General features: G+C 41.5%; 1 protein-coding gene and 1 pseudogene across 2 annotated transcripts; one reads left to right on the plus strand and one right to left on the minus strand.

Annotated features, from left to right (window-relative positions):
- The first annotated feature begins 244 nt into the window (after positions 1 to 244).
- On the plus strand, positions 245 to 2,481 carry LOC144656536 (uncharacterized). Its single transcript, XM_078516759.1, has 4 exons — positions 245 to 323; positions 419 to 557; positions 1,057 to 1,204; positions 2,193 to 2,481. The coding sequence occupies exons 2-4, from the start codon at positions 515 to 517 to the stop codon at positions 2,479 to 2,481; spliced, it is 480 nt and encodes a 159-aa protein (XP_078372885.1). The 5' UTR covers positions 245 to 323; positions 419 to 514.
- A 2,100-nt stretch (positions 2,482 to 4,581) lies between these two features.
- Positions 4,582 to 12,565, minus strand: LOC144656537 (centrosomal protein of 162 kDa-like; annotated as a pseudogene). Its single transcript, XR_013571318.1, has 7 exons — positions 12,301 to 12,565; positions 10,814 to 11,730; positions 9,475 to 9,978; positions 8,130 to 8,298; positions 6,715 to 6,981; positions 5,857 to 6,125; positions 4,582 to 5,202 (listed from the first exon to the last, which is right to left on the minus strand). The product of XR_013571318.1 is annotated as a centrosomal protein of 162 kDa-like (transcript).

Consider the following 12,565-nt stretch of genomic DNA (forward strand, 5'->3'; position numbering starts at 1 on the left):
AATATTGGAATTAGAACTCATTTCAGCCAACTGTCTCAACTACTTTTGCAACCCATTGTAGCTCAGCACTCCCCGAACTGAGGACTGTCAGAGAGTTCAGAAAAAAAGGAAAACAAACCCGCGCGCGCGTGAAACAAAGCGTCGGCGAGAACGTCACAGCGCGAGCTCATGGCTAAAAAGCCATTGTAACGTCAAAGTTTGTTTGAAGAGGAGGATAATCACCTTTGGTGTATTGTGCTGACAGCTTCTAATTCAAGCCTGCCTCAATACGCTGAATGAAGTAAACGGTTTGCGGATCTTACCACGCGAATATCTGTGGACAGGTACGTACGAAGTCCCATATCGTGTGGGCTATTTAGGTTGAAAGTGTGTCGCGAGTTTTTCACTTATTAGATTTGTTTTTCATTTTAAATGATAGGCTCGATCTGTCTGGGAGATGAAACTTCAGGAGTAAAGTTGGAATTAAAGAGAGTACAGTGAGCTTGTTCTTTCATGTTCGAATGGTAGTTTCATAATGTCAGGATTAACCTTCAACGGTTATTACAAATTTATGGAAAGTAAGTGAACTGTGTAAATTATATTTAAAACTTAAACCTAACAATAGTGCGCAGAGATGAGTTTGGAATATTACATTTCAGATCATATATTCAAATACCTAAAAGACACTGTCTGTCTGTCTGTCTGCCTCAATCCTTTTGCAACCAGTTTGCAAGGCATATTGTACAAGACGAAGTTGTTCGAAACTCAGAAACTCGATTAATTAAGGCTAAGCCGGGATAAAAAGTTAAGCGAGGTTTTAATTTTTCCAGTGTAATAAAAGTGATTTTTACTAGAAATGTTAAGTGCAATTTTAACATTTTGCTAAAATAAAAACTAAAAGACAAACACTACTGAAAAGTTATAACTGAAATCAAAATTCATGCTAATCCTATATTAGTTTAATCGTGCTTTGAGCAACCGTGAACCGTTGTAACACTCCAGTTAAATAGAAAACGCCACTGTATTTCCTTATAATTTCATGCTTGCCTGTTTCTTTGTCCGTTTATATTTTGTTAGATCAACTGACAAACCTGCAGTACCGAGTGCAGAATTGGACCTGGTTGGACCTGTTTCACCTGTTTATCTTTGCCTTGGCTGTCCATGCTTTCACTCGTTCAATTTACCGCTTGTATCGCCATGGTGTGGCTTACTTACGACGAAGAAGGTGAGCAGGAATTGCGGGAGCTTATTCAAGACTCTCTCACGGCGGCGGCCGCTTACGCCTAACATCTAAATCTTATTTTAAACCAGAGTCGTTTTAAACGTTTTCTTATTTTAGGGACGGACCATTTTTTAGGGGGAGGGAGGGGGCGGCTGCGGCCGAGAAGACCCTGGGAACGAGGTTCAAGCTGTAAACACTGGTTCAGCTCAAGTTTTCCTTGAGCCACTCGCAGGGGTCTATTTCGAATTTTCCGACGAACAGCTCTATCCCTTTCATATGGGAGTCCTCTTCCCCTTCTCCCCCTACCCCCGACTCCTTGCGTTAGCTGACTTGTTGTGCAATGCCGGACGACTTTATCCGGATCGGCTTCCGTCAATCCGTTGGGTCCTTCACACGTCAGTTCGCATTATGTTTTTCCATAGCGCGGTGCGGCTGCCTTTAGTAAATAAATAGTAAAGGAAGCTAACCAAAAATACCATGCCCTCCTTTAGGCGGAACCAGCCTTAACAGCTTTAACCTCGTCCCCAGGGTCTTCTTCGCTTTCAATATAGCGGCTGGGCCTCAGCCACCATCTTGAAAGAACAGTGGGGCAATCTCCCCGTCCCCTCCCCCAACACCACCACGTGTACTGCTATCAAGAAATTTTGCTTAACAGTACTTTATAGAGCGGTTTTCACTTGAGTGTCGAAAGTAAATTGCGTTTGCTTTGGTTTTGCATTACTACGCTTAGTGATTGGCTTAAAAATCTCGCGCCACTTTCTCAGCCAATCAGAAGTAAAACCAAAACCAATCGTGACTCGCTCGCGAACGTTTTCCCGCGCTTTCTGCCAGCTACATGTATTTGCTTCGAATTTTGATTGGTTCACTGGATTGTCTGTGTCCTTTGTGATTGGCCAGAGTAATTACTTTGGTTTTGGTTTTACGACACTCAATTGAAAACTGCTCTATGTCGCTTTATAATCTTTATAGTAATTATTTTCCGGTTTAACAGGAAACCCTTGATAGTCCGCAGAACTAGACGAGTTACACAACGAGGTGAAATGCAGCAATCTGCTCAGACATCAGTCGCTGAAGATGACAGTGATAAACCAATTTGGAAGCCGAAGCCAAAGAAAAAAACAAACGAAAAACTCGTCAGGGATGGTAAATTCCCGCGACATTCTAAAAACTGTCTAATTTGTATCGTGTGTTTTCCTTTCACGATGCCGAAAAAGTCCCAACGATCCAGTGTTTTGTTTCTTTGGCTTGGGACTGATGTTAAAATTGAGCTCGATAATTAAAAGTTTTTAGCAAAACATTTGTCACATGATTTGTTTCTGAGGCGAGTCACTTCAAAGCCTCGGTTAGGTAACTGAGCGCTTCTGGTTGGTGCGGTCAAGTACAAAATGGCGTCATTGATAAAAGATCCAGAAAACTTGTCATTTTTATTCAGGCTTTGAGATCTTCATTGTTTGGAATCCAATAACGTGGGTCAGGTACGTTGCAGCGTTGTAAGCGCAGCCAAAAAACACATTTCACTGGCTTTGGCATTTTGTTCTGGAAGAAAATTTCGCCCAAAACAAACCGCCTATCTAACCATCCCAGAAATCTTAGCGCACGAAGCTTGTTTCCACTAACTCTAAGCCGTATAAAATAAAATAAAAAATAAAAAACTTTATTTCCGTGTCTAAAAATGTTTAGCTGAAGGAAAAAGTACCCTCTACTAATTGTGGACACCTGCGACTAAGAAAAAAAAAGTTGTCAAGTTGCAGCTAAACCCATTTTGATTTGTAATATTTGATCTCTCGCAATGGTTTTATAAAACCGACGTTGCTAGACTTAACATTAAGAGACAAGACAAATATAGCTATAACGCTGATGGTTCGTCATCTCGTGAGCGAAGGACAATAGGCTAATTTCGATAAATCAAAATTCCAACTTGGCTTCGAGGCTAAGGGAAAAAATAATAATTGATTCGTCTCTTATAAACGTCGATTTGATTTCTTTTGCTTTATTTTCCTGCGCCTCGAGTTATATATGGAAATTGGCACGTGCCGACGATCATGCTTCGAGGACAGCGTGGCCTAGTGGTAAGGGCGCTGATCCCGGGTTCAAATTTGTTTAATTATTTTCAGTGTAAAATGCATTAACACTTAAATACAGTGATTTATTTATTTTATTTTTTTATTTATTCGAAAAATTGTCTCATGAGAGGTTGAAGGCAACAGCGCTAAACTCTGTAAGGGATACCTTTGGAATCGCTTTTCTAAATTTCCCCTTCTTGGTATTCCACTGCTGCTACCTCGTCCCCAGGGTCTTCTCAAAGACGAGTTTTCAAAATGGCGGCTCGTCGTGAGAAGACTCTGGCACTCCGCGTCCAGCCGCCATCTTGAAAGCGAAGTAGACCCTGGGAACGAGGTTGCCAGTCGGCTGCCACTGTTGGATGATTCTCAAACTAGACACAACCCTCTTCTTGATGTTCGATCTGTAAACAAACTTAAGCTAACCACCTTTCTCGTGTTCGAAATATTTCTTCAAAAATTCTACACCGTGAAACACGAATGGTAGTGAGCGACTCTGAACTGATATCAATAAATAACGGTAACCTGAACCATAAATAGAGTACACGACAGGAATGGTTTGTTAGTGTCATAGGAATGGCTCGATACTTTTACTTAACTCGGGTTTCATCCACAGACTTAGATGTTGAAGTCACATTGTACGGCATAGTAAACAAAACCTCATGTTTGTTCAATAGCTTTTGTTCAGGTGGTCACCCTCTGGATCATATTAGGTGACTTGAGATTTGACTCTGGTTTGTGTTTTGACCAAGAAAGGGTGCAGACATTTTACAATCAAAGAGGAATTTCTTACGGCGCAAACCCCCCTCCATTCTGCAAGGGTATGACCACACCCTGGCGTTTCAGTTCACTTAGCACCTCAAGTATAGCGTCCAGTTCACATCGAAATTTATCAATCTCTCGATTTTTCTGTCGAACGACTTGCCGCCATCTTGCTTCTGTTTCGTCTTTCTCAATCTTTGCAGTGAGATGCGTTTTTTCTATAATCCTTTGTAAGTCTACTTCTCTTTGAGAGTGTCTTTGTTCAAGAGCAGTTATTTTAGTCTCCAGTGAGTCGAAGTGGTTCATTTCTGGTGTGAACATCTGTTTAGCGCGTCTTAGATCCGCCTGAAGTTGATCCACTTGCTGCTGGAGAGACTCCTCGCGAACCTAACATAAAGTAGGAAACGATTTGGAACAAGCAATTTTAAAAAATAGTTTAAACACATTTATCTACATTAACGATTTTATAACAAGCAAGATATATTTTCAAGTAAAAAATTTTTTCTCAGTTCTGTGTTCCTTTTTAAGAAATTGCAAAAAGCCTGGAAAATTAGGGTTTCAACAGGATTTCAAAAATGATTTGAGGCATGTCTGCCTCAAATCCTCCAATTCTAATTCCTTGTTTTCGAGTTTTTCCTTGAGAGGTTGAACTACGCTAGTTAAATCGTCACTTGGTAGTTTTTCAAGCTCAAGTCGTCTCCTACGGCTGGCCTTTCCGCCTGAAGTGTCTTGTGCTGTCGCTTTAGATAAAGCGTCCTGAAGAACTTCAATTTCAGTCTGAAGTTGTTGAACTCTTTCATCATTCGCTTCACGTGCTCTTTGCAGTTCCTCCTCAAAGACTTTAGCTCGTGTATTTGATCGAGACGCCTTTTCATACCGTTCATTCGCGCTCTGTAAATCTTTTTCTAAGTCTTTTATCCTATCCTCGTACTCCAGCCTCAATGCATTGTATTTTTGTTCTATGCAACGTATTCTCTTACTGGCTTCCTCGTCTTTATCCTCGAGCTCAGTTTCCAGTTTCTTCATTCGGTTCTCGAGGAATGCATAAGTCGGAGACTGTTTACGGGGTGATTCGGTCGTCACAGCCTGCGCTTGGCCTGGTGTCGAGGCAGCCGCGTAGATGAGAGCAGGCAAGGAGTTTGGGTACCGCCGTTTAATGATCTCTTCCATTTCACGGACCTGTAAAGAAGATCAGAGAACCCTCGGTCTGAGTAAAGCTTGCAGTGAACGGCGACGACAGTCTTTGACACTCTCTGATTGGTTTTCTACAATTCTCAGCGAATCAAAGAGCAACAACTACACGATTAATTTAAAGACCCCTCCTTCCAGATCTTCTAGATCAATAAGAAGCAGAGCCAAGATAAATACATCACAAACATGTCAAGAAAATAAACAAATCAAAACGTTTTTATTAATGGGGCTATGTCATGCAATTTTAGGCAATTTCGGCACCGACCAACTGGTCATAGAATTAACTAAAATATCACAATAACGGCCTTTAACTGTAAAAGAACTCAGAAGAAACACAGAAAGGCCAAAAAGGGGCATGAAAGGGCAAAATTAGAGAAGATTAAAACGGATTGCGTTCGGGTAAACTTGGAAAACGTCGGCCCGAAGTTTTTCAAGTTTATCTCAATTTGTATGTCATTTACAATGAGCGAAAATCATCGTTGTTTGTAATGTGGCCGTGATTTTGCCAATAAAAGACTTTTGCTCTGCCAATTTAAAGCGAAAAGAGCTCTTAATTAACGAAAATAAGTAGAATTACGTAAAACACCGTTACCTAGCCCCTTTAAGCGTTTAGCAAAACGTTTGCACGAAGCGTTTCTTTACCTGTCTCTCAAGATCCTGTATCCTCTTTGCATCGGTCGCTCTCTCCACTCCCCTCTGTTTTTTCTCAACCACTGTCTGGCCGTGCTGGGCCTGTAACCGAGCTACTGTCTCTTTAAGCTCACTTATCTCTTCCTCTTTCTTTTTGAGTGTCAGAGCATCACGGTCGAGCAGGGTCTGGGTTTCAGCATACCATTTGAGCTTTGTGCGCAAGCGCTCCACCTCGGCCGCGTGTCGACTTTCAAGTTCTGCGGTTTCTCTGGTGTTTGAGCCTACGAGCAATCAAAAAGTTAAAAACTGTTTTATAAAAAGCGCACAAAAACAACCATCTGAGTAGGGTTGAGCAGGGTGCGTCTCCGATCTAGACATAGTTTAAACAGAAACTTGACAACACAATTCCTTGAAGTTTCCAAATATAGTTCTATGGTAGAAAAAAAATTAGCTTGGCAGGTCTACATGTCTCCTTCGGTTCGTGAAATTGGAACGTTTCGGTCAGGTCCGGAGACTTTATTCAAGTGTAAATTTATTTAACACTGCTGTGCTTGTCGAAGATACCGTAAAAAAGCAACTATTGCAAATAGAAGAGAAACATGTTTAAACCTCCAAGGAAGGCTGATCAGTTAGCAGTGTGTGACAGAGGAATTGAACTCGCACTACCGAGAACAAATCCAGGCGTGGCAGGGTAGAGGGTTGAACCAGGAGCCTCCAGATTTAAAATCAAAACTATCACAGTGCCCTAAACCACTCGGCCACTTCGTCTTCACAACATTTTTAAATTTCATGGCTTCCTGCTTTTTCCCACATGCACGCCTTTAAACCACAACTTTAAAGACCCATTCTGTTGTCTGATATATTACTTGCCTAAAACTTGGCTGTTTTGCTTGACTGCAGCATCTCTTTCATTCTCCACTCCTCTGACGCGTGTCTCAAGCTCTTGCTTTGCTCTTCTCAGCTCATCAGCCTCATCCTGCACTTCGCTCACTCTCCTCCGCAGCGATCTCATCTCGGCCGTCAGTTGAGAGATTTTATCTGCACCTAGTGCGGCAGATCCTGGACCTGACAACTCTGGCCTAGGCCCCCCGCTTTCTCGTCGCTCGATGTTTTCTTTCAAGTTGGCTAGTTCAGATGCTGTGAAGAAGAAAAAATCTTGATGTCAGGGAATGGGCAGTATTAACAGTTATGTACTGGTAAATATATGAGGCCTCGTTCCCTTCGAACCAACCAGGTTGTCCGTCCGTCTGTATGTCTATCTGTCTACTTGTTCGTTCGTTTGTTCGTTTCGTTTTTTGTTTGTTTGCTTGTTTGCTTATTTCTTTGTTTGTTAGTATTTAAAGGAGCTACGTCACGGAAATTTCGCAGATTTTTTGGTCTAAACTGCTCTGAAATTAGTGGTAGGCAACTTAACCCATGAAGAACGTTATCTTTGAACGTTAAAAGGAAGATATAACCGGATAGAAATCAAGCTACGGCTATAAATAGCGATTTTTTAAAGACGCGCGGAAAAAACTTTAAAAGTTAAGCCTTAATATTTCAAAATGCAATCCATTTCCATCCGAGCCATCCGCGGCCAAAGACGCTCGTTTACAGTTTCTGTGCTTTAATATGTTTGTTTATTTTTGGGTACCAAGCTCGGTTTAAACAGGCAAAAAGGTTTGTTCAATATTAATCAATCTTTACAACGTTCAGAGATGCGGTCTGTTGAAAAACGTTAACCAAAACCAGTGAATGTAGACCGAAACAGTTGGTCAAAATAAATAGAACACAACTTTATTTGCCATAGGCGCCCTGCGAGATTTAAAGAAAAATAACGCATTCAAAGAAGTAAAAATAAATAAACAAAATACTTCATTCATTCGTTCATTCGTTCGTTTTTTCTTTCGTTTGTTCGTTCGTTCGTTCGTTCGCTCGTTTGCTCGCTCGTTCGTTCGTTCATTCATTATTTATTTGAAAGGGGCCGCGGGAGATTAAAAGTAATAGAACGCATTCAAAAAAGTAAAAATAAATAAACAAAATACTTTATTCATTCTTTCATTCGTTCGTTTGTTCTTTTGTTTGTTCGTTCGTTCGTTCGTTCGTTCGTTCGTTCGTTCGTTCGTTCGCTCGTTCGTTCGTTCGTTCGTTCGTTCGTTCGCTCGTTCGCTCGTTCGCTCGTTCGCTCGCTCGCTCGCTCGTTCGTTCGTTCGTTCGTTCGTTCGTTCATTTATTTGTTTCATAGGGGCCGCGAGAGATTGAAAGAAAAAGAACACATTCAAAGAAGTATAAAACCGACTCTTTACCTAGCTTCTGGTTCTCACTGAACATTCTGGCCTCGTTAGCTTTTTCCTTGGCCTGCATTTGTTTCAGTTCTTTATAAAGTCGCTCATTTTCTTGTTGATATCCTGTTAACAGCTGCTCCTGCTCACGAACTTCTTTCTCCAGCCTCTTCAGATCCTCTTCAGATGCACCCTAAGAGAGGAACCACACGAGTGATCAACATCTTTTCTCTCCTTACAACATCAATACAATACAAACCGACGGGAGATGAGAAGAAAGAAAATCATCAATAAAGGGATATTGATCTAGATGTACCACCAACTTCTGTACGTAATTTATCAGGAAATCGAGGGGAAAAGGAGAAGCTACGAGCCAAGCGGCCCATACTGCCGGAGCGTATCCCGGTTTCCGTAGTATTAAGCGGCTAGGAATATTTCTACTCCCCCTAAATGGGATGCTAGTCAATTGCAGGGTTGCCTCCCAGCATTATGTCACCGGTTCCCATTTACATGTATACACCTGGGTGGAGAGAGGCACTTTGAGTGTCTTGCCCAAGAACACAACACAAGTGACCCCGGCCGGGGCTCGAACTCGGACCGCTCGATCCGGTGTCCGACGAACTAACCACTAGGCCACCGCGCCTCCCATCAGGAAATCGAGTAATAATAATTTTAGTTGGACAAAAAATCGAGTACCAGAATAATTTAAATCCTATTGCGCTATTTTCTACCCTTTTCAAAAGCTAAAGATGTAAGTAATTCTCCGTGATAACTAACACCAACAACAATTTCTTATCAGAGCCTTATTAGAAAATCAATTTTAAAGTTCACAAGAACCATATAAACTAAAAGTAAAATCTCACGTGTAGCTATTTTGTAAAATCGCCTTTTAAGCGATTCAGTAGATTCCAGTGAAACGATATTGGTTTTCGATGTTTGGTGTTGTTAAAAATGATTTTTTTTGACAAAGAATTTTGCAATAAGATGTAAATAACTTTGGTACAAAACTTTGTCCAATTAATAGTCTACGTCCTGGCGGATTCCGTCTTAAACTGGCCTTTTTTTAATGTAGAGCTAATTTTTGATGTAAACTCATTTTTGATGAGATTTATTTTTAATATAATTTAATGTATTTTTTTAGCTATAAGATTATTTAGACTATAATAAGATTATTTAGACTATAAGATTATTTAGACTAAATGTTATTTTTAAGTGACTATTCTAGATAACTTTTTTTAAGATTGTAGAGCGCTTTAGATTTCTAAGAAAGAGCGCTATAAAAATGCATCATCATCATCATCGTCATCATCATTATCATCATCATCATTATTATTATTATTATTAATAAGAATTAGAATCTAAATCTCACCTCAAGGTTCCCTCCTGCCGCTACTCTTTTCCGTGTGTCAGCTTCTATCTCAGTCTCATTTAGTTTCGCCTGCACGACGAACAGTTCTTGTTTAAGCTCGTGGATCTGACATTCATACTCAAGACGACACTTCTCCTCCCGCCTAGACCATTCTTTCTCACGAGACGCCACATCAGCAATCAATTTGTCGTTTCTTTTTTTCTCGTCCTTCCAGGCAAGCTGCCAATTCTCTACCTCGGCCTGCAAAGCTCGTTCGCGAGACAGTCGGTGCTCGTCGGAGGGTCTTCGGAAGGATGTTCGGGAAACCGATTTTGCCGGCTCGTCGTCGGACCATCTCGCCGGCGGTGGCTCGGTTTCTTCCGGACGAACAAAGTGTTTTAAGTAGTTTGCGAATGATTCCACAGACGCGGCAAGTTGCTTGGCCGAAGGACTTGTGTCAGTCGTTTTTGGAAGAGCAGGGCTTTCAAGATGAAGCTTTTTACTAGCACCGAACGATTTCTTAGTCTAGAGAAAAAGAATTAAGGAAATGAATAAAACGATAAAAGATAAGAAAACACAGTGAAAAGTCCTGGACACTAACTCTCTCTCTCCTTGAGAAAAGCTTTGTGGTTGTTATGGGATTCTTGTCATAATTTCTTTTTTTGTATAGCATACCGTATTTTCTCTATTAAACGTCCCGGCGTTTATTTCAAACTTAGCGTGGTAGGCGTTTATTTGACCCGGCGTTTATTTGACCCGTGCAGTTTATTCCTGCCCGGTTTTCATTAACAACGGTTTTTATTAATTATTTTTGACAAAATTGTATCTGGCTAATATACCTACAGCTTATTATACCTCAAGTACCCGAGGGGCCTATTTCCAACTCAACCTTTGTGACCCGGCGTTTAATCGAGAAAATACGGTAACTGTGTATATTTACCCCCGTCCCCCACCACATTTCCATTTTGGCTTGCTTTAGGGTGTACCTAGAATATATTATTAATATAACGTTTGAAACGTCTGTCTCTGAGCCTAGTAGCTGTTCAGTAACGGCGCTTAACTCCATGCTATGAAGCGACTAGTAGCATAGCTATCCCCCTTGGATAGGGTCTAGCAAATTGCAGATTATCAATCTCTTTTTTTGCCAGGTTGCCTCAACAATTTCCCAGAACCCATTTATACTCTGAGTGGAGAGAGACACCGTGAGAGTAAACTGTCTGGCCTAAGAACACTACACGATATCAGTGGCCAAGGCACAAACCCTGGACCTATGGATCCCGTGTCAGCTATTAAAGTAGCTGCTATCCCCCTGCCCCTCGCACATAAGATAATCGTTATTTTGTCTCTTGCCCGAACACACCTTCGCTTTGCTTCCTCTCATGGTGGGCGTTGGTGACCAGGATGGTCCAGATGATGGAGAAGGTTTAAACAGTTTACTTCGCTCTACTGAACTGCCCGGCACTTTTCCCTTTTCCTTCTTTTGTTGTGGCTTCTCTCCAGCTGTGGCTTTTTTGCCAGGTTTTTCTTTGCTATTCTTTGACGTTTTCTTAGCCGTGACACTTGCCTCAGTGCTTTTCTTAACGCTCTCCCTCCCGGCACTCTTCCTTGCACGTGCTATACTCTTAATACTCTGTAAACTTTCCGGGGGAGGTGTGTCTTCATCTTCGTCGTCTTCCTCTGCTTCCTCCTTGTCAGCTTGCAGTAAGTTAGCAACAGGCTGCAGGCTAAAACCGTGCCTTTCCACAGCTGGCTGCACATCATACCCTTGCTCACCCTCCGTGATCCCGGGCGAGCTATCGACAGCAGGCCTCAGGTCCAAGCCTCTCGCCTCTGCTACTGGCTGCAGACTGAAGCCAGCGACATCACCAGCTGGTTGCAGGTCAAATCCTCGACCCTCGGTGTGCGATGCTACAGCTGGCGTCAAATCAAGTCCTCGAGATTCCAACCTACCTGATGCAAGTCTTCTGTGTGTGTCATCAACAGAAGACTCAACCCTCAAGCCAATCTCCTGACTGTCAGTCGGCAAGGATCCTACAGGCTTCAACCCAAATCCTCTTTCGTCGTTTTCTGAGACAAATGAACTGAGCTTCCCTTGCCTGGTTTCCATGGTAACACTGTCATTAGTGGCACTCAAGTCATCAGTCACAATAACAGGTTGAAGATCAAACCCCCGAGCACGTGTTTCACCTTGCTCGTTTTTCTCGATGACAATCTGTCCGTCACGTGACTAATCCATTCCTTGAATGACTGCAGCAGTAGGAGGGAGCTCGAAATTACCTGTAAAAAATATATATTTAGGATAAATCGACGACGCCTTTAAGAGACTGTGTCACGGATTTTAGCTAAATTTAGGCATGGGAAATGACCATCAAGTTCGTTGAAATATAAAAATAACCTCTTTAAACAGTAAAGGAACATTTCAATAACACAACAAATACAAAAGAAACGGATTGCCATTCGGGTTTTTGCCGTGAAATACTTTTGGGCTGAACAGTTTTCAAAGTTAATCTTGTTTGCTTGTAACTTAAAATTATAACACCCGGGAGACACATTAGTTGCAGTGAAGCTATGGTTTTGTCATAATGATCCATAGAAGTAATTTCTTTGCAAACATAAAGTTTCATAGCGAGTATTTGGCAAAACGTAATAAAATAAACTTATATAGCATACCATGAAAGCAATTCACCCGTTAAAAAAACACCCCCAAAAAACGTTCATACGAAAATAAGCTTTTCGAGCATGTTTATTTTCATGGAAATCAAACCCACTTTTACAACTCTAATATAGAAAGTAATGCACCAAGCCATGGTTTAAAACAGACCTAAAGGTGACTATCCTTGTGAGTACCTGAGTATTTGGTGCCTGTACCAGTAGCAGTTAGTTGAGCAGCTTGAAGCGCAGCCTGCAGTTCATGAATATCTCTTGTGCTTCCACTAGCTTCATAATCAGGTCCTGTTCCTAGCATGGATGTTTGTCTTTCAGTGAACTTTGGACTTGGTTCTTCACCAGAAACTGAAACACACAATACCTTATTACGAAACGAAATTATCGCGACGTAAATTTTCGCGTTTAATACGATGACTTCAAACCGTGAAAATTTGACGTCCTGAAA

This window comes from Oculina patagonica, chromosome 6 (assembly GCF_052425735.1).
Source record: "Oculina patagonica isolate OP01 chromosome 6, crgOcupat, whole genome shotgun sequence".
Classification (NCBI taxonomy): Eukaryota; Metazoa; Cnidaria; class Anthozoa; order Scleractinia; family Oculinidae; genus Oculina; species Oculina patagonica.

Coding starts and splice junctions, on each gene's coding strand:
- LOC144656536 (XM_078516759.1), top strand. CDS start 515: ATGTCAGGATTAACCTTCAACGGTTATTACAAATTTATGGAAA. Junction 558..1,056: donor TTATTACAAATTTATGGAAA/GTAAGTGAACTG, acceptor ATATTTTGTTAG/ATCAACTGACAAACCTGCAG. Junction 1,205..2,192: donor GCTTACTTACGACGAAGAAG/GTGAGCAGGAAT, acceptor CCGGTTTAACAG/GAAACCCTTGATAGTCCGCA.